At 43.5% G+C, this 23,289-nt stretch overlaps 1 protein-coding gene across 3 annotated transcripts in view; it reads right to left on the bottom strand.

Moving 5' to 3' along the window:
* Positions 1–23,289, bottom strand: part of ZNF385B (zinc finger protein 385B) — a 206,982-nt gene that overhangs the window by 49,857 nt on the left and 133,836 nt on the right. The window contains exon 1 of one of the 3 annotated variants that reach the window (XM_070956874.1): positions 19,347–19,533. The exons of the other annotated variants lie outside the window; for them this stretch is intronic. Within the exon in view, the coding sequence (XP_070812975.1) occupies positions 19,347–19,355 (9 nt within the window). The 5' untranslated portion in view covers positions 19,356–19,533. Of the gene's footprint in view, positions 1–19,346; positions 19,534–23,289 lie in introns of those variants that run through there. 3 annotated transcript variants of the gene reach the window in all.

Genomic DNA, 23,289 nt, shown 5'->3' with positions numbered 1-23,289 from the left:
AGGCCTGATTTGGATGGCCCATCCCCAATGCCTAATGGATCCTGTTGGAGAGTTTCTCAGCTCACTAGCGAACAGTTCAGTTTAGTGCCTGATAGACCACTGACATTGGTAACCAAATTGGATACTGGAGTCTATTGCCTACAAGCAGCCTCTTTCTAGTGCAATTTCCTGGCTGGCAACTTGGCTGCTGAGACTCTTTGGAAAATAAAGCAACACTTGAAATGCTGGAGAAAGACAAAAAGTACATTCAACCAATCTCAAGTATGTAACTATGTTGGCACCTACACTGTGACATTAGGCAGGTGAAACACACTTATTTTCCCGTCTTTATTGAAGTGGCAGAATATTGTCAGATGACCCTGTTTAACTTTACTAACTCTCTTTAAGAAGGAGCCATTAGACAGATTGCTCATCTGGCCACTATAATTATTTGCATTAGCACTTTGCCAACAAAGTCATTTTGGCTCTTAATGGACAAAATCTGTATTGGTGACTGACCCTGCTGTCTGTAATTCTTTTTCCGCTGTGAGTTCTGAGAAAGTAGAACAAGTGGAGTTCTGCTGAATTAGACTATCCTGTAGCACATGTAGATTGGACCCTTGCTCAATCTTGTGGTCTTGAATAAATATTTGCTGGTCTCCAGCCTTTTGGGTGGAAGATTGTTGAAATGGTGGTGACACATTAGAGGAAGTGGATTTTCTGGAGACTGAGTTCAGGCCTGGATATGGGACTGAGGTTTATTTATTTATTGTTTATTTGTCGCAGTTCTATGCCGCCCAACTCCCTGGGGACTCTGGGCGGCTTACAACAAAAAATAATGCAAACAATATACCATAAAAGTTGTTTTAAAAAAACATTAAAAACCCATACACTCCACTCATGGCCAAGTCTCACAAGATTGCAGCAGCGAGATCAACGGCCCCAGGCCTGCCGGAAAAGCCAGATCTTCACCGCTTTCCGGAAGGACAATAGAGTGGGGGCGGTCCGGACCTCAGGAGGTAATTGGTTCCAGAGAGCTGGGGCAGCCACAGAGAAGGCCCTCCCCTGCGGGCCTGCCAGCCACAGAGACCAACTCTGACTGTGACTGTGACTGTGAGGAGAGCCTGTGACTGTGAGGAGAGCCTCCTGATCTAAGTAGGGTTGCAGTTGGTCCACTAGGCGAACCTGGTCCACTAGGCGAACCTGTGCAATAATCCCCCTAGCCACAGCTGCCAGATGTTACTCTAATCTTAGCTGTGAATCTAGAAGGACACCCAGATTGCGAGCCCGTTCTGAGGGGGACAATTTCTCCCCCCACCCCAGGACCAGAGATGGACAATCGACATAGTCTTTAGGAGGCAATACCCACAGCTATTCGGTCTTGTCTGGGTTAAGTCTGAGGTGATACTGATCACTCTCCTGGATGAGTTCTATTGAGACCTGGATGGGGTAATGCAGTTCTCCTTATCTGTCAGTCCTCTGAGGTAAGATATGACAGACACTAAAAGAAATACTAGAATTCTGATTAAATGTTATAAGCTATAATGATAGAATCTTGAAAGCCTGACAGCTTTTCCCTCCTCCACCCCCTCTTCTACCCATATAGAGTCAATGTGGGACAATCTGGAATTTCTTTTTCACTTCTCTGTTTTCTGGGCTATTTTATGTTTTACTAATGGTTGCCACATATTTTCTTCAAGTCATCACTGTACTTTTTTACATTGTCCTTTTATACTATTCAGCAATGAGCATTGAGGGAAATTTTATAGTGGTTCTATTCATTTCTCTGTGGGCAGGTTCAGCGTGTTGTAGTGGGGGAAGAGTGGGGTTTCATAGGATGTGGTCCTCTCCCCATTTTTTAACATTCATATGAAATCACTGGGGGAGAACATTTGTAGTATGTTAACGATACCCATTATTACCCAATTTGTGAGGGAGATGCTATTGATATTTCATTCTGCTACCTGGAAGCTGGACAAAACTGCAGTAGAGAAAGAAACTATGCAGTAGTCATAGTAAAATTGGATGGTTGATGTTTCAAATGCATAGGATGAGCTATGCAAAATTAAGAGCAAGTCTCTATGTGAATTATATACCACCATATTCACATACTAGACTCCCAACTGTTAAGATTATTAGAACATAAAAATATCACAATTAAAAGAAAATTCTTAATTATGACTATTTAATGTAACATGACAAGTCAAGGCAACTATCTCACTTCTACTCAAATCTCTATGGAACAAGTCCCTGCTGCAACCCCTGCCCTTTGGAGATACTCATGGTTTCCACTCTCCTAAGGTTCCAGAAGTACCTTAAGACTAGTTTTTGTTCTCTGGTCTAGATTAGGGTATCTGTGGAGTCCCCACTGAATCTTTTCTCTGAACGTTGGGATTGCTGTTTTGGCTCAGGCAGTATTGTTCTCCGTGTAGGCTATCCAGAGTTGTTTTAGGGTTAGGTGACCTCAACAAATCTAATACACAATTAGGTTTCAGGGCCCTAGTGTTATCCTACAATGAGGGTTCCTAAACCTTTTGCCATCATATCTCCCTTCAATGTATGTTTAATGCACACACTTCTCTAAAATTTCAAACAACAAAACGAACTCAAATGAACAATAAAAACAGTACAATGAATTTTTTTAAAAAATAAAGACATAAAAAAGCAAAGGTTCTTCATATCTCCCTTGAACGCTCTGCATCTCTCCAAAGCCTGTCCTAGAACCCCAATAATCGTACATTTGCTCATTTAAAGATATAAAATTCTTTTTTTAGTCAGGGTTTTTTCTATGTAAGTCAAGATGTTTATGTAGCCATAGTGGGGTGATATCTCAAATCACCACTTTCAGGCTTTATCAGACTTTTGTGTTGTCTGTTCTGAGACTTATGGGAGACTGGGATAGTACTATTTCTGTCTTATGAGACTTCTTCAGCCAGCCACACCCACATTTTATGACTCCTCCCTGTAAAGGTCAAATATTTATTTTTATTTTGTTCTTCATAGGTTCAAATATATAATACTTTTTTAGTCAGGGTTTTTTCCTATGTAAGTCAAGATGTTTATGTAGCCATAGTGGGGTGATATCTCAAATCACCACTTTCAGGCTTTATCAGACATTTTGTGTGTCTGTTCTGAGACTTATGGGAGACTGGGATAGTACTATTTCTGTCTTATGAGACTTCTTCAGCCAGCCACATAAGACAGAAATCCCTACAGGGAGGAGTCATAAAATGTGGGTGTGGCTGGCTGAAGAAGTCTCATAAGACAGAAATAGTACTATCCCAGTCTCCCATAAGTCTCAGAACAGACAACACAAAATGTCTGATAAAGCCTGAAAGTGGTGATTTGAGATATCACCCCACTATGGCTACATAAACATCTTGACTTACATAGGAAAAAAACCCTGACTAAAAAAGTATTATATATTTGAACCTATGAACCCTCCTCCCATACATAAAAGGCACCACAGACAGAATAAGCAAAATCCTCCACAAACATAACATCAAGACAGCATTCTGCACAAACCGAAAAATATCCACCATCCTAAGGAACCCCAAAGACAAAATTGAGTTAGAAAATCAAGGAGTATATGAAATCCCATGCACCGACTGCCCCACCACATACATCGGACAAACCAACAGACGAATAAGTGCACGCATAGAAGAACACAAGAACTCAGTCAGAAAAGAGGAACCAACTTCTTCCCTGGTCCAACACCTTAAAGCCACAGGACATGATATTGACTTTAAAAAGACCAGAACTATCGCCAAAACTGAACACTTTAACAACAGAATAATCAGAGAAGCCATTGAGATAGAAAAACGCCCACACAGCATGAACAAACGAGACGATACCTCCCGCCTACCAGCCATTTGGAAACCCGCCCTTATTGACAAACGAGTCCCTAACACGACGAATGACACCAGACCCACACTCACGAGTGCCACACCTGATGTCACCACCACACATCCACGCAGAAAGCAGACTCAAACCCACACTGATAATGAGCCACGACCAAGGACCAGAAGCCAGACCGCAGCTGCATCATTAGCCACTTTAAACCCCTCCAACCCATACATGAAGCAGACTGACACCCACCATGAAGAGCTCGCACGGCCACAAACACGAAGCCAAACAACAACAACGCAGCTCACCAGCTCAAATCCCCCTGCAACTCAGACTAAGCTGAGCACAACCAAGCCCCCACCCAAACAGAACACAACCCCAGCCAATCAGAGCACAGCCAAGCCCCTAACCAATCAGAACACACCTCCACCCAATCAGAACACAGCCAAGTTCCCACCCAATCAGCTCACACCTCCACTAGCAGTTAAAAGGAAGAGACAGCTGCGTCAAATTCCCCATGTCTGTGCATGTAGTAATCTTATTACAGTAATCATATTGAAATATTTTTCCATGGCTTCTTTCTAATTATTTATCCACTAGTCCTAAAAGGAAAAATTCTGGTTTCAATTGAATATTGATTTTTAAAAATCCTGCATATCAAAGTGTGTATGTGAATCTCAAATTTTAAGGCTTTTTTTAAAATATACATTAGAAAATGTAATCTTCTATCATGTTTCAGTCTTCAGGTTGGATCCTGACTACGCATGACCAAAACCTCATTTACAAAATGCTATGCTGGAAGAGTGTAATATTCCTTATTTGGGTGACCTGCAAAAAACTGTTCCAGCAGTTTGAGGCTGGGGGCTGCAGAGGCAGGGAGGAATCATTTTCTCTTTTTTTCAGGTGTGATCTTCCTTTAGTTCTCTTTCATGAATGGAAGGTGCCCAAAATTGATTCTATTTTTTCTGAACAAAAAACATTTTAAATATTTTAATTTTCTTGGAGAGAAATTTTTCCTTTGTTAATCCCATAGAAAACAAATAAACTTCGTAATTTTCTAATGTAAAAGAAATTGGGGAAACCATCCCTGAGGAGTTTTTTAAAAAAATGCACATTATTATTATTATTATTATTATTATTATTATTATTATTATTATTATTATTATTATTTAATTAAATTTATATACCGCCCTACTCCCGAAGGATTCAGGGCGGTGAACAGCCAGAAAATAAAATACATATAATACAAACGTTAAAAACCATATAAAATACATTAAATCCTTTGGCCCAGAAAACAAATTTAAAACACCCCAATTTATAAGACAAATTTAAAATTTAAAAAAGAATTTTTTTAAAAAAATTTGATTTATATGCCGCCCTTCTCCGGAGACTCAGGGCGGCTTACAATGTGCTCAGCAATAGCCTTCATCCTTTTTGTATATTTATACAAAGTCAGCTTATTGCCCCCACAACTGGGTCCTCAATTTACCTACCTTAGAAAGGATGGAAAGCTGAGTCAACTTTGAGCCTTGGTGAGATTCGAACCTGCAGTAATTGCAGGCAGCTGGTCTTAATAACCAGCTTAATAATAGGGTGCCTTAGACCACTGTACTACCAAGGCTCTTTTAAAAGCCTTGGAGAGGTTAGGCCAGGCCAGCCTGCTGGAATAGGAATGTTTTGAGGGCATGGCGGAAAGCGCGCAGATCCGGGATCCTCCGTATCTCCGGGGGGAGCTTGTTCCAGATGGCAGGTGCCCCCACAGAGAAGGCTCTCCCCCTGGGGGCCGCCAGTCGACACTGTTTGGCCAACGGCACCCTGGGAAACCCCTCTCTATGGGAGTGTACTGGTCGGTGAGAGGCTACTGGTGGCAGAAGGCGGTCTCGTAGATAACCCGGTCCTAAGCCATGGAGTGCTCTAAAGGTGGTAACCAAAACCTTCAAGCGTACCCGGAAGACCACCGGGAGCCAGTGCAGCTCACGCAGGAGGGGAGTCACATGGGAGTGCCACGTCGCTCCCATAACCACCCACGCGGCCGCATTCTGAACCAACTGGAGCCTCCGGGTGCTCCTCAAGAGGAGCCCCATGTAGAGAGCATTGCAGTAATCCAGGCGGGAAGTGACGAGGGCATGAGTGACCATACTTAACGAGTCCTGATCCAGAAAGGGATGCAACTGGCGAATCAGGCAGACCTGATAAAAAGCCCTCCTGGCCACAGCCGTCAAGTGCTCTTCTAAAGACAGCTGTGAGTCCAGGAGGACACCCAAGTTGCGAGCCCTCTCCGTGGGGGCCAACGACTCACCCCCAATAGTCAATGATGGCATCAACTGACTATATCGGGACGTCGGAAACCACAGCCACTCGGTCTTGGATGGGTTGAGCCTGAGTCTGTTTCTCCCCATCCAGATCCGTACAGCTTCCAGGCACCGGGACATCATTTCAAGGGCATCATTGGGGTGATCCGGGGTGTCATCAGCGTACTGATGGTATTTCACCCCGAAACCACGGATGATCTCACCCAGCGGCTTCACATAAATGTTGAACAGAAGGGGCGAGAGGACTGACCCCTGTGGCACCCCACATACAAGGGGCCTCGGGGTCGACCTCTGTCCCACTGCCAACACAGACTGCGACCAGTCGGAGAGAAAGGAGGAGAACCACCGCAACACGGTGCCCCCCCACCCCTAACTCTTCCAACCGGTGCAGCATGATACCATGGTCAATGGTATCAAAAGCCACTGAGAGGTCTAATAGGACCAGGACAGAGGAGCAGCCCCTGTCCCGAGCCCTCCAGAGATCATCAACCAATGTGACCAATGCCGTTTCTGTGCTCTACCCAGGCCTGAAGCCTGACTGGAACAGATCCAGATAAACCGATTCATCCAGGTACTGAGGGAGCTGTCGCGCTACCACACTCTCAACAACCTTCGCAACAAAGCGAAGGTTGGAGACTGGACGGTAATTAGCCAACACTGCCGGGTCCAGGGAAGGCTTCTTGAGGAGAGGTCTCACCACCGCCTCTTCAGCCCCCCCCTTTTTTTTAGAAATATGGAGGGGGGGGGAGAATGGACACATATTCTCCAGTGTCTTTAATTTTAGAATCAACAAACAGACGACATACAGCAATAGAACTGGTATTCAATGATAATGCGTATGAGACTTTGAATGTCAAGTAGGACAAAAGTAAGGCCAAGTAGGCAAGGGAACTGTCCTACATCTGTGCTGAGAGAAATGTAATAGAGGTATGAACCAATCCTGTAAGAGATGCATTCAAAGATGGGCAAATGTACAACTGAAGTAGTTGAAGAACCCTAGTTCCACTGGGTTCTGATCAGTGGTGAAATCTGAATTTTTTTTTTACTACCAGTTCTGTGGGCGTGGCTTGGTGGGTGTGTCAGGGGAAGGATACTGCAAAATCTCCATTCTCACCCCACTCCTGGGGGAAGGATATTGCAAAATCTCCATTCCCACCCCACTCCGGGGCCAGCCAGAGGTGGTATTTGCTGGTTCTCCAAACTGCTCAAAATTTCTGCTACTGGTTCTCCAGAACCTGTCAGAACCATCAATTTCACCCCTGGTTCTGATTCTTTTGGGAAGGATATTTTGTGTACAAATGACTGAAGTGTATGGAATTACAGCAGCACTGTCACTGCACCTATGAATCAGATAACCTGCAAAGGAAGAAAGGAATACTGCTAATGATTTAGTCAGAGGCCATGATGCTAAAGGAGTAGAAGAACTATATTGCGAGACAGTTTGGCAACATAATGCACTGCTTGAAGCCAGTTATCTGGATACGAAGAAAACCGATACCTTGGAACTGGAGAAATCCAGTAACAAATACACTGCTCAAAAAAATAAAGGGAACACAAGCAGAAAACATCCGAGATCTGAATGAATGAAATAGCCTTATTAAATACTTTATTCGTTACATACAGTAGTTTTGTGTTCCCTTTAGTTGTTTGAGCAGTGTACAAATTACTGTATGTAAAGAACAAAGTATTTAATAAGGCTATTTCATTCATTCAGCTCTCGGATGTCTTCTGCTTGTGTTCCCTTTATTTTTTTTGAGCAGTATACTTTTTTATTTAAACTGTCAGGGCTATGGAGAGACCACATGGCAAAACATTAAACTGGTAAACAGAGCCAGCTACTGTAAAATGAAGGAAGCAGCAATAGTAAAGGACCATAGATATGTGAAAGCTTGCAATCTATATATATGCAGATCAGATTCTATTTACCCAAAGAACAACAATCAGTAATCATTTTGAAACAAGAACATCTAAAAGAAAATAGTTAAAAGGATGAAAGTCTAACATACTGAAGCAAGTCTGAACTTGCCATTCTTTCTCGGAACACTTAGACCTCAGTTTGGAGAAAGAGAGAAATAGTCTATAATAACTTTAGTGATGGCTTGAAAGCAACAGGGAAGTTTGGTGTGGAGCTTATCTTGCAAAAAACAGAACCCAAAGTTAATTAATGGAACCGTATGAACCGTGAAAATGAACCAAGTATTTGATGAATGGTTGATTGGGGAAAGATCAAGTTCAAAGATAACATTTGGAGTTTGAGGCTGATGAGGTCAAGAGAGTATTCATTCCAGAAATAAAAGCTTTCAGAAGTAGAGTGGGATGCTTGCTCTCCATCCTGGCTCACCCATTGAGTGATAAAGTTGAAGATGATATTGAATAAACTGAAAAGGCATCCAAATCGGGCGTTGTCTTACCTGAACGCCCCTTCTGGGGACTGGGAAGACAGCGGTCAGGAAAGGGTTATCTGCTCCAATCCAGCGAAGATCGGGTCAGGAAAGTTGATAAGCTCCTCCTCCTGTCGCTTGCCAGCTTTCGGACGAGGAATGTGATGTTTTCCTGACGACGCACTAGCCCTGAAAATACGAGAAAGAAGAAGTGGACCAGCCGAAACGAACTGGCGGAGAAAAAGGGTGGGGCTGACCGCTGTCTTCCCAGTCCCCAGAAGGGGCGTTCAGGTAAGACAACGCCCGTTCTAGGGAAGCGGGAAGACAGCGGTCAGGAAAGGGACATGCCAAAGCCCGAGAACTATAGGGGGGGATCCGCCCGGGACGTTGAGGCCTGGTCCGCACAAACCTGTTGGAGAACCCGGCGGCCGAATGCCGCCTCCGCCGAAGCGAAAGTATCGATCTTATAGTGGCGGATAAAGGGAGTGGGGGACGCCCAGGTGGCGGCCCGGCAGATGTCAAGGAGGGAGGCCTGGGTGGCCCAAGCTGCTGAAGTGGCGGCACTGCGGGTAGAATGGGCAGTGACTCGCCTGGGGATAGGAGTGGAAGAAGCCTCGTAACAGGAGGCTATCGTGGCGCGGAGCCAACGACCCACCGTATGGGAGGAGACCTTGAGGCCAAGGGTGGATGGTTGGAAAGAGACGAAAAGCGCCTCCGACCTGCGAAATGAGGACGTCCGCCGAAGGTAAATGCGTAGAGCCCGGCGAACGTCCAAGGCGTGCCAAACACGCTCCCTCGGGTGGGCTGGGCGAGGACAGAAGTCGGGAAGTATCAACTCCTGAGATCTGTGGAACAGGGAGTTGACCTTTGGTTGGAAGGTTGGGTCCAGACGGAGTACTACCCTGTCCGGGTGGAAAATGCAGAGATCCGCCCTCACGGAGAGGGCAGCTAATTCTGAGATCCGTCTAGCGGAGGTGATAGCGACCAAAAAGGATACCTTATAGGAGAGGAATCGAAGGGACACTGTGCGAATGGGCTCAAATGGTTCCCTAGTAAGGGCGTTCAACACCTTTGGGAGGTCCCAGGTGGGGAAACGATGGACGGGAGGGGGCCGAAGATTCGAAGCCCCTTTTAGGAATAAACGAATCAGGGGACGTTGAGCCAAAGAATTACGGGACCCCAAACAGAGAATGGAGGATAAAGCGGCCACTTGCCTGCGTAACGTGTTTGGTGCGAGGCCGGCGGCCAACCCCTTCTGAAGGAAGACGAGTACCTGTTTAGTTGAAGCCTGCTTCGGGTCGATTCCCTGTGGTATGCACCACTCCGCGAAGGAGCGCCACGTAGCCGCGTAGATGCGTACCGTGGCCGGACGGCGTGCCGCCGAGATGGTGTCAATCACGTCGTGGGGCAGGTTAGACTCCGACAGGAGCTGGCGCTCAACCGCCAGGCGGTTAGTTGCAGCCAAGCGGCGTCCGGATGGAGGAGCGACTCCTGACGAAGGACTATGTCGGCGGGAGGAAGGCGCCATGGAGGCCGAATCGAGAGAGCCTGAAGGTCGGCAAACCAAGGCCGACGGGGCCAGTAAGGTGCGACGAGGATCATCTCTGCCTGCTCCGCCAGGAGCTTCTGGACCACCCTGGAGAGGAGGGGAAGGGGGGGAAAGGCATAAAGAAGACCTCTGGGCCACCTGCACAGGAGCGCGTCCGTGTCCTCCGCCATCGGGTCCGGAAACCTGGAGATGAAGCGCGTCGTTTGCCGATTGTCCCTCGTTGCAAACAAGTCCACCAGCGGGTCTCCGAAGCGGCGTGAGATCCGCTTGAACATGGCTGGGTCGAGTCGCCACTCGCTGTGGTCCAATGGAGAACGGCTCAGCCAGTCGGCCTGGGAGTTCGCAAGGCCGGAGATATGAACAGCTCGCAGCGATCGCAGGTTGGCCTCTGCCCAGGTCCCCAAGCGATCCGCCTCTTCCATGAGAGAGAGAGACCGGGTCCCTCCCAGGCGATTGACATTGGCTTTGGCTGCCACGTTGTCCGTCCGGACAATCACATGCCGGTCCTTGACGATGTTCGTGAAGACCCTGAGGGCCAGGTAAATGGCCCGAAGCTCCAGCCAGTTTATGTTGTGTGACTTGTCCTGCGAGGTCCATGAGCCCTGGGCCATGTGGGAGTGGACGTGAGCCCCCCAGCCCAGGAGGCTGGCGTCCGTTGTTAGGATGACAGGGTCGGGCTCCCTGAACTCCCTTCCCTTGACAAGGGCCCTGGAGGACCACCAATGGAGGGACTGAATTACAGAGGGGTTAAGGCGAACAATTTGGGTAGAAGCCGAAAGGAGGGACTTCTGATACGGGAGAAGAAACCACTGCAGGGACCTGCAGTGGAGACGGGCCCATGGCACAATGCCGATACACGATACCATCTTTCCGAGGAGTTGGGAAAGGGTCGCCAAGGGAACAGGGGATCCCTGCGCAACCGAACTGACCAGAGACCGCAGGCTGGCCAGTCGTTCCTCCGAAAGAAAGACCTTGCTCTCGACCGTATCGATGATAGTCCCCAGGTGTTGGATCCGGGTCGTGGGTACCAAGTGGCTCTTGGCCCAATTGATGGAGAAGCCGTGAGCCGTCAGAACCCGGAGGGTGGAGTCCAGGTCCTGATGCGCCCTATCCTCCGAGCTCGAGAGAATGAGGAGGTCGTCGAGATAACAGAGGATCCGAATTGGAAGAGCCCGGAGGTGTGCTGCAATAGCAGCCATCAATTTAGTGAAAACTCGAGGGGCCGAGGATAAGCCGAATGGAAGGGCGCGGTATTGGTAGTGACGGCCCGCATAACAAAACCGAAGGAATTTGAAGTACGCCGGATGAATGGGGACATGAAGGTAGGCCTCAGTAAGGTCTACTGAAGTGAGGAAGTCCCCAATCCTGATGCTCTCTAAGATGGAGGAAAGGGACTGCATTTTGAACCGCCGGTAGGGGACCCAGCGGTTCAAAGATTTGAGATCCAGAATGGCTCTCCAGCCCCCCGAGGGTTTCTGAACGAGAAACAGGCGGGAATAAAAGCCCCGCCCGTACTGCTCCTGCGGCACCGGCTCAATGGCCTGAATGTCAAGGAGATGTTTGATAGCCGATGCCAGCAGTAGCCGTTTCTGACGATCCCGAGAAAGAGGGCAACGTAGAAACCTGTCGGGGGGGGTGGAGAGAAATTCGAGGGAGAGGCCCCACCTAACCGTCTCCCGGACCCAAGCATCGGAGGAAGTACTCTCCCACTGGCTGGCAAAGAGAGCCAGGCGGCCCCCAATGGGAGGGCTGGAAGGGGAACTATCTGGGCCTACGGAAGGGGCGCCCGCGTCCACCTCGAGGTGGACGTCTGTTGAAACCCCTTTGATTCTGAAATCCCTGATGATCTGGAGGTCTGGGGCGGGAGTAAGGGGCCCTGGGGAACCGGCCTCCCGAATAGGGAAATTCTGAATGGCGAAAGGAACGATTAAGATTATTCGCAGAAGAGCGATACTCAGAGCGCCTGGACACTGGGGGAAGGATACGTTTTTTGTCCTTTGTCTCAATCAAGAGGGGTTCTAATGGGGCCCCGAAAAGAGAAGGGCCTTCAAAGGCAGCAGAGGCGAGTCGCCACTTTGATTTGGCGTCTGCCTGCCAGTTCCGAAGCCAGACCAATCTCCGGGCGGTTACGGAAGAGCCAATTGCCTTAGCCGAGAAACGAGACGCATTAAGCGTCGCGTCGGCAGAGAATTCCAGGGCCGCCAAGACCTTGTTAAGATCCTGGTGGGTCCTGGAATCCGTAACTGGAAGCCTGTCCTGCAGCTGGCGGATCCATAGAATGCAGGCCCTATTAAAGAATGATGAGGCTATGGTGGATTTAGCTGCCCAGGCTGAGGCCAAGTGGGACTTAACCAGTGCCTGTTCCAGGCGCTTGTCCTCCGGACGGAGGTTATCCTCTGGGGGACCAGTAGCATTGGAAGGAGCCGGAAGGGCTGCTACCGGAGGGTCCACCGTTGGAATTTGCAGAAGAGAGGACAACTCAGGGGCCACATTGTAAAACCGCCTGTCAAGCTGATTAGGGTTAGGCCCTGAAGCAGGCGCAGACCATTGCTTTTTAAGAACATCCCTGAAAAGCTTCGGGCCCGGGATCTCCTCAACCTCTATTTCAGGGACCTCAAATAGGGGAAGGGAGCTTTGAGTCTCCCCGCTAGAAGCCGGGGAAGGCTGAGGGGCACCCAGACGGGTAGTTAACTTGGCTTTGTGCAACAGGGACCTAAACAGGTGAGGTTTAAACAAACCTATGAAGGATGGCTGATCAGGAGCCAAATCCTCATCCTCGGAAAGGTCCCTTTCCCTCGCATCATCTTCCTGGCAAGATGGTTGTTCCGAGTGGGCCCCCGAGTTGAGCGCTATGTCAGGAGGGGCCTGACCTTCGCCCAGGAGGGAACCCTCAGTATGTGGGAGGGAACAGGCAGATCCAGCCACCCAGGAGGATGTTCTTTGCTGTAATTCCGCCTGGACCCCTTTCCGAATGGCGGATTGAATATAGGCCATGAGTTCCGGGGTAACAGCAGGCCCTGAAGGCCCAGGGTCTCCCAGGTCAGCAGGAACAGCAGTTGCAGAAGGAGAAGGGGCCTGGCCATGAGAAGGAGTATCTGACTGGGAGCCAAAGAGAGCCTCACAAATTCCCTTCTGAGGAGGGGGTGGCAATTGCCCCCCGTCTGGTGATAAAGGACGTGAATCCTGGGTCTGGGCCTGGATACCCGTTGGATCGGGTGAAGGGTCAGCAGAAGCCTGAGGGGCCAGGGGAGTTAGAGTAGTCAAGCCCCCCTGTGGAGCTGGGGCGTCTCTAATAGAGGCCTCTCTAATGGCCTTTTGTATGGAGCGTTCTATGGCCTGGTGCAGGCGAAGCTCCTCCTTTGCTTTTGCTGCAGCCTTCTTTTCCTCCCTAGAGGCCTGAGTCTTTTTCGATTTATTTCTAGGCTCCGCTGATGAAGGACCAGGAACCGGATCCTCAGGAGCGTGGCGTTTGGCCGCCTTAGAGGGGCGCGATGCCATGTTTTAAGCCAGAGGCCCCAACTGCCACGAGGAGAGACAGCCAAAATGGCGACCGATTAGGCCCAGGCGTTCAGTGGTGGCCTAGGGGCGACAAAATGGCGGCCGCAGTAAGAAGAAGCCCTCGATCTAGCCGCCGGTCAGAATAGAACCGCCCCAATTAAAAGGTTTCGGGAGAAGCCGCATACGATACCGCCTGTTCCTTCGGTGAGCTAGCCGGTCTGGCGCTGCGATTTGAACCTCGCCGGGGAGCACAGGTGATGCAAGTCACGCTAAGGGCGGCGAGGGCTCCGAAACGAGCGGGCGCAGCTGCTGGAGGTCTAAATGATGAAAGAGGTGCCTTCGGCGAGAGAAAAGCTCGCTCGCCGGAAAATCACAAGAGCAGCTGCCGGCAATAAGCAGGGAACCTCGACTCTCAGAGGAGGTTCCCAAGGGCGGATTCGGGCGTTAACCGTTCCCGCCGAGTGGGAGAGACCCAGCCAAGGGGTCTCAATCCCCCAAGACCGCAAGCGGTCACAGCGGAATTGGACCAGAGTAGCCCTTCTCGCTGTGCACCTCAAGTAATTTGGAAAAAGTTTTAGTTTTAAAGCCAATTGAAGGGTAATGGAAGACTAAAGTCAGGAGATAGGCTAAGTGCGTTCGATCCAGCACAGATCGAGTCAGAAAGCTGGGAAGCGACAGGAGGAGGAGCTTATCAACTTTCCTGACCCGATCTTCGCTGGATTGGAGCAGATAACCCTTTCCTGACCGCTGTCTTCCCGCTTCCCTAGAACATTACTGTCAAATTAAGAGAAATAAGCATGATTTCTGCTAGGGGAAACCAAAGGTTTTCATCATATTCACTTTATTAACCAAGGGAAGATAATAATCTTTCGTCAAAAGGCTATGCTAAGCTGGAACACGGATATGAGATCTATCTCAAAGGAATAGCTTGATGGAGAGAAAAATCTGGGGGATGAGAGAGCAATTGCTATTTGTTACATGATTGGACAAAGACATTATAAATGGCAGAATTTAAGAAGAAGGTGAAATAGAAGGTCAATATACATTACATTCAGTGAATGTTTGGATGTTTCAGGGAGAAATGATCATTTAAGATCTTGGTGATCTTGAGATGGCCAAAGACAAAGATATTGACTTTGACAATTCTGAAAGATAAAAGGGTAATCAGAAGGTGATTTCCTGATTTTCCCCTTTCGAGGCAGATTCCTATGTCCGACAAGGAAGGAGTGGACAATATAAAGTACGTCAATAACCCATTCATTAATAACCAAAGAAAGCAGCATTTGAGAAGGCCATGGTAGAGTGGAACTAAGGACTTTGGAGAACGGATTCAGATGGTCATTTATTCCTCTTTTTCTTGTTTCTCTGCTTGGAATTGGCTGTAGTATTTCTCTTAGAACGTTTACCACTCACAATGGGTAAAGCTAATAATGGCAGAAAAATCCCATGAGCAATGGATAATTTGACTGACACGAGGCAGCCAGCAGAAATTTTTTGGCGACATGGTAAGAGAGTTGGAGAAAATGAGACTACTGTCTCTAGGTTTGCTCCCAGAATGTAGCTCACAAATAAGAATGATTGGAATTATTGTTTAGAAATGACTGGCAGTATTTACAAATGTCTACAATGAACTACATATGTGCATATTCCAACAGATGTAAAAATTTGTTTCCATAATCTAATAAGAAAGCTAATGCTGATGCTTGTGAAACAGGGGCCTTGGAGCCATATTGCCAAAGGTCAGATCTCTGTAATGGGAGGACAAAGCGTCCTAACAAATTAATCTAAAGAGTTTTGAGGAATTAAAGAAAGAAAATTAAGGGAAAACTGGAGAATAACAATACAGCAGAATGAAGTTCATCTCAAGACACTGTGGTGGTTGAAAACAAACTGGAGAGGCTTGGAGCAGATCTGCATCTAGTCACAAAGTATATAAGAAGGACAAGGTTTCCACCAAAAATCTGTGAACATTCCAGCAGCTTCGAAAAAGTGTTCTAGCAGCAACTCATGTGTATCAATAACAGAGACCACAATGAAGAAATTATTATAGGATTCTTGTCAGTTAAAAAACACGATTACAATGCTTAAAAGAAATATTTGCCAGTTAGAAGGCAGACAATCTGGTTTTTTAGCTTTCAGGCACAAAGGTATGATAGTGCTTTTCCTAAGGTCAACAATACATACACTATTTCACACAGAAAACACGAATGTCCTGAGAATTTAATTTTCTTTGCTGTTCTTTTTAGACCCATTGTTAAATTTTTGACAATATATCACATTAGCAAGATTCTCACAAAGGTTTCTTTAAACACTTTACTGAAAGGGAAAATGTGGTATAATGCTACATAAATCTTTACAACTGCGAATACTACGCTTTTTAGGACTCTGTTTATCTCAGAATTTGCATGAGTGGAGCACTTTTCATATTTTTTTTGTTTGTTAACTGCCTTTCGATGAACTGCTTACAATAAATGCAAAAATCTCCAAACATTCTGAACTTGTAGTACTTTCAGTAGCTTTGTTCTCTTTCCCAGAGTTATAAAAAATCATACCAACGCTAGGCATTTTGCTCATAAAGTCACTGTAATAATTTCCTAATCTCCTCCCACTCTAAGAAAAAAAAAACTTTATCAGAATTTCTTGAAGCTCTTTCCCAAGGCAAAATTAAAACTATCAGTGAATAAAAAAAGCGAAAGAGGTAAGAGAAATTGTACTGTCCTTAAAGATATATTTTAAAAATTCCTTTTGCACTTTTGCTAAACAGTATCATCACACTCAACTGCCCCCCAATGGTTAACACTGTCAAAAAGATCTTGACACGGATAGGCTACCTACAATGCTGATATTCCACAAACATCTTTAGTGGTGCCAAATTACTCTGGATTTATGTCCATACTTTCACTATTTCATATACTGTATGTGTTATAGCTGATATCTTAAGACATTATCTAAGAAAAAATAGCCAACTAACTTACACTTGTTCCCTCTGCCAATTTGTACAATTAAAAAAAATAGACAGATTTTCCCTAATTTACATTATACATATTTCAGAAACTATAATTTCTTCTCTCCAACTTGTCAGAATCAGAAACTAATGAAAGAATTGCCAGAGTTCCTTGTTTGAATGTATTATTATTATTATTAATAATACATTATTATTATTAATAATAAGCAGACTATGGGTTGAGCTGAGTTTATTTAGTCACTAGGATCACCTGACTGCAGTTACACAGTTAAGAATTTAACTCCAACTGTTTTTCAACAGGATAATTGAAAGGACATACACTTCCGTATGCAAATTTTTGGACTTAAGAGTGCTTTATCGGTGGAATGTTGTCCACCAGTGCATTTTAAAATGACATGTTCCTCGATGACACGGGTCAGGTCAGCAATTCTTCCTTTAGGTTGCTGTAAGATATTTCCTTGACATTTTGTTCATAAAGTCACTTGGGTGAGCTTGGAGTTGAATGCTATTATCCAGTGGTTAGTATCTTGCTAGACTCTCCCCAAAGGAGCTTATGTGCAACTGGAGAATGTTATTGGACTCATGGTTCCACTTGGATGGTTTTTCCAGAGAAGAACATAAATAGAAGTGAATTTGCTAATATGTCGATTGTGCCCTATCTTTGAGGTTGGTTTTTTTAAAAAATTGTTTATAATATAAAATACAAAAAAAATATGAAAACAAATAGTAGGAAAAATAGGGGAGGGGAAGGGGAAGGGGAAGGGGAAGGGGAAGGGGAAGGGGAAGGGGAAGGGAAGAGTACAGAAAAGAAAGGTAAAAGAAAGAAAAGGCATTGACTTCCACCTTCCTTTGGTGCAGTAAAATAGTAACATCTAACCTCAAGTTTTTATTTTTACATAGTAATATAAACTAGCCATTTCTATATTAATTTCCCTTTCTTGAGTGGCAGGCAATAGTTACCCTACTCTCTTTGCTTCTGTATGGTACTACTTCTCTGAGCTGCCTTTGAAGATTATCAGAAACTGCGTCTGATGCAGAATGTAGCAGCCCACATGCTGACTGATGAGAGCTGGTTCCATAGTATATCTCTTACACTGCAAGAATTGAACTGGCTTCCAGTAAGTTTCTGAGTACAATTCAAGATGGTGCTTAAAGCATTTCCAAACTTGGGCTAGAGTATCTTTTCCATAATGCTCTGACCAACCTGTTTTTCTGTACAGCAGGGATGCTATACGTTTCTTCAGCTGGGAAGCAAAGGGGGTAGTAGCCTGGAAGCAATACTCCACTGCTGCTTTAAATCTCCAGCAAAAGCAAACTTCAAGATTCAGATGGCCCTCTCACATCTCCAGGAAAGCAGTTAAAACTTGGCTTTTCGGACAAGCTTTACATTTTTGTCTGTTGTCTTCTAATTCTGGGTTTATATGGGCTTATATCATAGTTGGTTGTGATTTTTAAAAATGTTTTTATTAAGTTGTTCTCTAAACTACCTAAAGTTTGTGCAATTGGGCAGTATATAAATACTGAAAAATAAATAAGTATATATATCTATATCTATATCTATATCTATATCTATATCTATATCTATATCTATATCTATATCTATATCTATATCTATATCTATCTATCTATCTATCTATCTATCTATCTATCTATCTATCTATCTATCTATCTATTTCTGAAATGAGAAATCAATAGTAAATTCCTATTAAAATTTGCCTTGAGTTCAGCTCTAGGTAAATAAGACTGTAATGTACAGCCTCATGTATCTACATCTACATTCAGCTAAGGCAGCAGAGTCCATATGGCTATAAGATTCCCTGCATTTCATTAAGTCCATTCTTTCTGCAAGTCTGAGCAGATATAAGATCATGCCACCAATGGGACATGCTGAAATTACACAGAATAGCTATGCGATTCCTCAGTGCTACCCATGCTATTACCTATGATGATGTCTACTTTAAGTCTCTATGGAGATTCTCAGTCATCCAGGTCATGGCTGTCACAAAGATGCTTTTTCAAGAGGCAACTGGACTTTCTGGTTTTTCTTTGAAGACGTTTCGCTTCTCATCCAAGAAGCTTCTTCAGCTATAGAGCTGAAGAAGCTTCTTGGATGAGGAGCGAAACGTCTTCAAAGAAAAACCAGAAGTCCAGTTGCCTCTTGAAAAAGCACCTGTGGGACCTAGTTTAAGTCATTCCACTGAGCTATCTTCACTGGCAAAAGAACTCTATCAATCAAAACTGGTCAGGCTGACAAAGTCATGGAGGTATAGTGCTGCTTCTGCTGAATCCTATAACCATATAAGCTGGTGAATCTTAAATAAAAGAACTGTATCCAAAGGTAGCAACAGTGTGTGGTTAAGTGACAAGGTTTTTAATTATGAAAAATAAAACAAGTGTTCCATAAACAACTTACTGCAAAACCTGACCATTCCTAATCTAAGAGAGCAAAGGCAAGACAATACATTAATTGAAAAATTAGCTGTTTGTCTTAGAACAATATTTCTAATCATCCAGACATAAAATCATAAACACAGTGAATGACTTAAGTCACATTATAAACTCCAGGGCACACATACAGGATACTTCTTAAAACAGTATTAATTTCCAGCTCAAATGCCATAGAATTGGTATTTATTACTGCCTTTGTTAGCATGCAATATATTTCCTGCTGCATTTACATGGCAAAGTCTCTATTCAGAAAAATAAATAGAAACTGCATTGTGATTTTTAAATGCTTCCCCCCATCCCCCCCCCCGCTTATTAAACTGCAATCGCAATACCCGGTAAGAAGAAAATATTGCAGCAATGCCAAGTACCTGAACCATCTGAAGTGGCTGGTTCCAGCGAAAAGGATCAGCATGAAGAAAGTGTGCGGTTGGGAGAGCTGTTCGAAGACCCAGTAAATGCTCCTCCTGTGATTTCCACAATGCTAGCACCACACACCAAGCAGTCGGTGGTTAAAATTTAAAAAAGCGAGACCATAGTGAAGCCTGGGCTGCGATAAGAATCTCTTGTCTCCAAGAGCAAGCAGCCTCAGGAGAAAGTCACAAAACAATAAAGGCTGACAGAGTCTCCGGAGGCTAAGCTAGTACTGTACTCTGAGGGGAGCAAACTGATGTTCTTTCCCAAACGGAAGAACTGAATACAGTCTTCCTCTTGACTGGAATTCAAAAAGATTACACATTAACAATTAATACACTTTAAATACCACCGAGAGCAGGCTGGTTTACATCATTTCGAATAGTAAAACAGTATGTCCCTGCCAGAAGATCAGTGCCTGAAAACTGATCTTAGAGAGTATTGTTAAGTAAAATTAAACATGCCAGGATGAGTAATTGGTGAAATGTGTTGCTGTTAGTTGTTTGCTGATCAGAGAAGCTCCCGAGCTTGTCACAGTTGCAGATTGTTTAGTTAAAAATAAACTACCAAGTGTTTAATCCAATCTATTTTGGATACATTTAGGAAGGAGCTAAAGCATATAATTAACCCAGTATATTGTGTAGGCAAATTTTAATAACTATATTATTCCATATATGTGTTATTTTCTCTTCCATGCAAATATAAATAAATAATACATATTAATGAGAGCAGCTATTCACTGTATTTATCTTATAATTCATAGCCAATATAAAGGTTTAGCAATAAATAGAGTTTGCTCAGTAAGACAAAAGCCTATCTAATTTGGCATTTGAATCTTATAATATGCAAAAAAAATGCCTATGGATCATTCATAAGTGAAATGGAAATATGAAAGTATTCTTCTGAACTTCTGAACAGATAACTCCAGATTTGTCTGAATGGGCAGAAATAGATTTGATAAATAATAATAAAAAAAAACTTAAAACATATATAAAGGATTTTAATTTCTATTCAAATAATCTACAGTTTCTTTAAAAAAAAATCTTTAAACAAAATTTAATCTAATCAAAAATGTTAAGCTAAAGCATAATGATAAGTTTATATTATTTTATCTTTGAAATATCATAATTGAATTCACTGCTACCAAAGTCAATCTAGAGGTAATAAACAATAATATTCTTATTTCTATGCTTGAACTATGTAAGCAGAGCAATATAATTACTCCTCAAATTACAATGTTTAAGACTGATAAACCAAACAATAGGGGCATGAACCCAGGAATTAATGGAAAATTCCAGTTGTCCATTTAGTACTTGGCCTTCCCAGATGCTTCCAGAAGGCTTTAAATATAATCTCTAAATAAAAGGTCTTATTCAGTATCTTTGATCATCAGTCTCTTTCTTTGAAAAGCTTTGTCCCAAGGTAAAATAAATTGAGTTTAAGTCACTGAGGCTTAAGTTAATCACAGCTGGTTTATTGATTTTACAAAATATTACAACATATATGTCAACGTAGATAATGTGAGCAAACGTTATACAGGTAGTCCTTGACCACACTTGAGCCCAAAATTTATGTTGCTAAGTGAGAAATTTGTTAAGTGAGTTTTGCCCCATTTTACGACTTTTCTTCCCACATTTTTTAAGTGAATCACTGCAGTTGTTAGGTTTGTAATATGGTTATGTGAACGGTCCTGTGAAAAATGGTCATAAGTCACTTTTTTCACTGCCAGTGTAACTTCAAACGGTCACTAATCGAACTGTTGTAAGTCGAGGACTACCTATATTTTTAAACATTTTTGAACATCCAAATTAGTTTCAAATAAATTTATTTGCATGATTCCTAATGATTATTACATTATTTAATTATTTAACTGCCACTTAGAAATAAGCAAAACCTGTCAAATTTTATATTATTTTTCTTTCAGATTTGAATTATCTTGCCTCAAAATATTTATTTATTTATTTATTTATTTGTTTGTTTCCATTTCTACACCGCCCTTCTCCAAATAGGACTCAGGGCGGTGAACAGCCAAAGTAAAAAACAGAACATATAAAATATAGATAATCCTCAACTTACAACCATTCATTTAATGACTGTTCAAATTTACTAAGGCACTGAAAACAATGATTTATGACCACTTTTCACACTTACGACCATTGCAGCATGGCCGTGGTCAGGTAATCAAAATTCAAAGGCTTGGCAACTGGCATGTATTTATGACAATTGCAGGGTCTCTGGGTCACGTGATTACCTTTTGCGACTCTCTGACACACAAAGTCATTGGGGAAGCCAGATTCTCTTAACAACCCTGTTGCTAACTTAACTACTATATGATTCACTTAAGAACTGCGACAAGAAAGGCCGCATAATGGGTCAAACTCACTTAACGATTATCTTGCTTAGCAAGGAAATTTTAAACTCAGTTGTGATTGTAAGTCAAGGACTATGTTTAATTTTTTTTTTGCTGAGAAAGAGAATATATTATGTTGAAATACATTCAGAAAAGTTTGCAAAGTCTATTAATGAGATATTTTATTTTAAACAATAGCTTTAGGTTTAAAGTAACATTAAGTAAGCTATGTGATCGACTACTAGATCATATATATTAGAAGACAAACAGATGTTAGAGGGGTCCAAATCATTGCCCATTTTTATTTTCAGAGATTTTTCCATGCTGTGTTTTCTTTCAATTTCTAACAACATTGGCACTAGTACCATATTTTTCCAATTTACATGAAATTATTTTGTTAAGTACAGCACATCAAGAGACAGACTTGTGTCTTAATACATTTGCTAAACTTTGTAGTTTTTAACTGAAATGGCAGCTAATCAAGACATTTCCTTTGCTCAAGGATTAATAAATAAATAAAACAATTAACAAGCTATTGCACAACAGAAAGGGGAAATTGACTGGTTATTTTTCAAACATTCTCTTTAACAGCCAGCAGATGTCAACATAAATCCACTATATGCCTCAACTCTAACCCAGATCTCGCCAGGCTGGTTAAAAACATGATGTTACGAGAAGTTTCTCCCTATAAAGGGCAGGCATTCATTTGAATATACAGTCAAAATCTATGTATAATAAATTATTTCATCTTGGAAAATAAGAGCATGGCAAACACTAGATTTCCCTTTTATTTTCTGCATCATGCTATCAGTAAAAAGGTATCAACATTTGCTTACTTTCTTTAAACTTAGCCTTATTTTTAACTATCTGAATTTCTATGAATGTTTAGGCATACTTAACCTTAATTATCCACAAAATGTTTCTTTCCATCTGGGTCAAATAACCTACAACTCATATAGAAGGTGAAGGCGGTGGGATGTAAAGCCTACTTTCAGTTCAACTATGATGATTCAGTTTTCTTGGTAACATCATGGAAGTGATTAGTCATTGCTTTCTATTGGATGTTTGTGCAATTTCTAGTCTATAGCCCTTGTATTTCCTGGTAGTTTCCCATGAAAGTACTATCCAGGGCCAGCCTTGCCTAACTTTTTGAAATCAACTGAGATTTTGCTAGCTACTACATAAATATGGTATTCTCAGAAAATTTTCATAGCACAAATTCTAGAATCACTAATTGCCAAATCCTAGAGACATGCTGTTATAGAATTAGTTAAAAGTCTTTATAGAATTAGTTAAAAGGCTTTAAATAATTCTATATTCTCTCTCCCAATTTTATTAAATACATTAGATTAGCCTTCTTCAACCATGTTGAGATTACAACACCACAGATATTCCTAGTTTATCTAGCATGGGTGTCAAACTTGCGGCATCACATTGCCATCACATGACATTTCATGATGTTTTTCCCCTTTGTGGAGCTGAGGTGGGAGTGGCTGGTGTGTGACGCATCCGGCCCGTGGGCCACCAGTTTGAGTGTGTAAAAGGAAGGA

This window comes from Pituophis catenifer, unplaced genomic scaffold, assembly GCF_029215685.1.
Source record: "Pituophis catenifer annectens isolate HBS135680 unplaced genomic scaffold, rPitCat1.0.hap2 SCAF_1, whole genome shotgun sequence".
In the NCBI taxonomy this organism is placed as follows: Eukaryota; Metazoa; Chordata; class Lepidosauria; order Squamata; family Colubridae; genus Pituophis; species Pituophis catenifer.
Note: the sequence above shows the minus strand (reverse complement) of the source record. Positions and strands in the feature narration are given on the sequence as shown.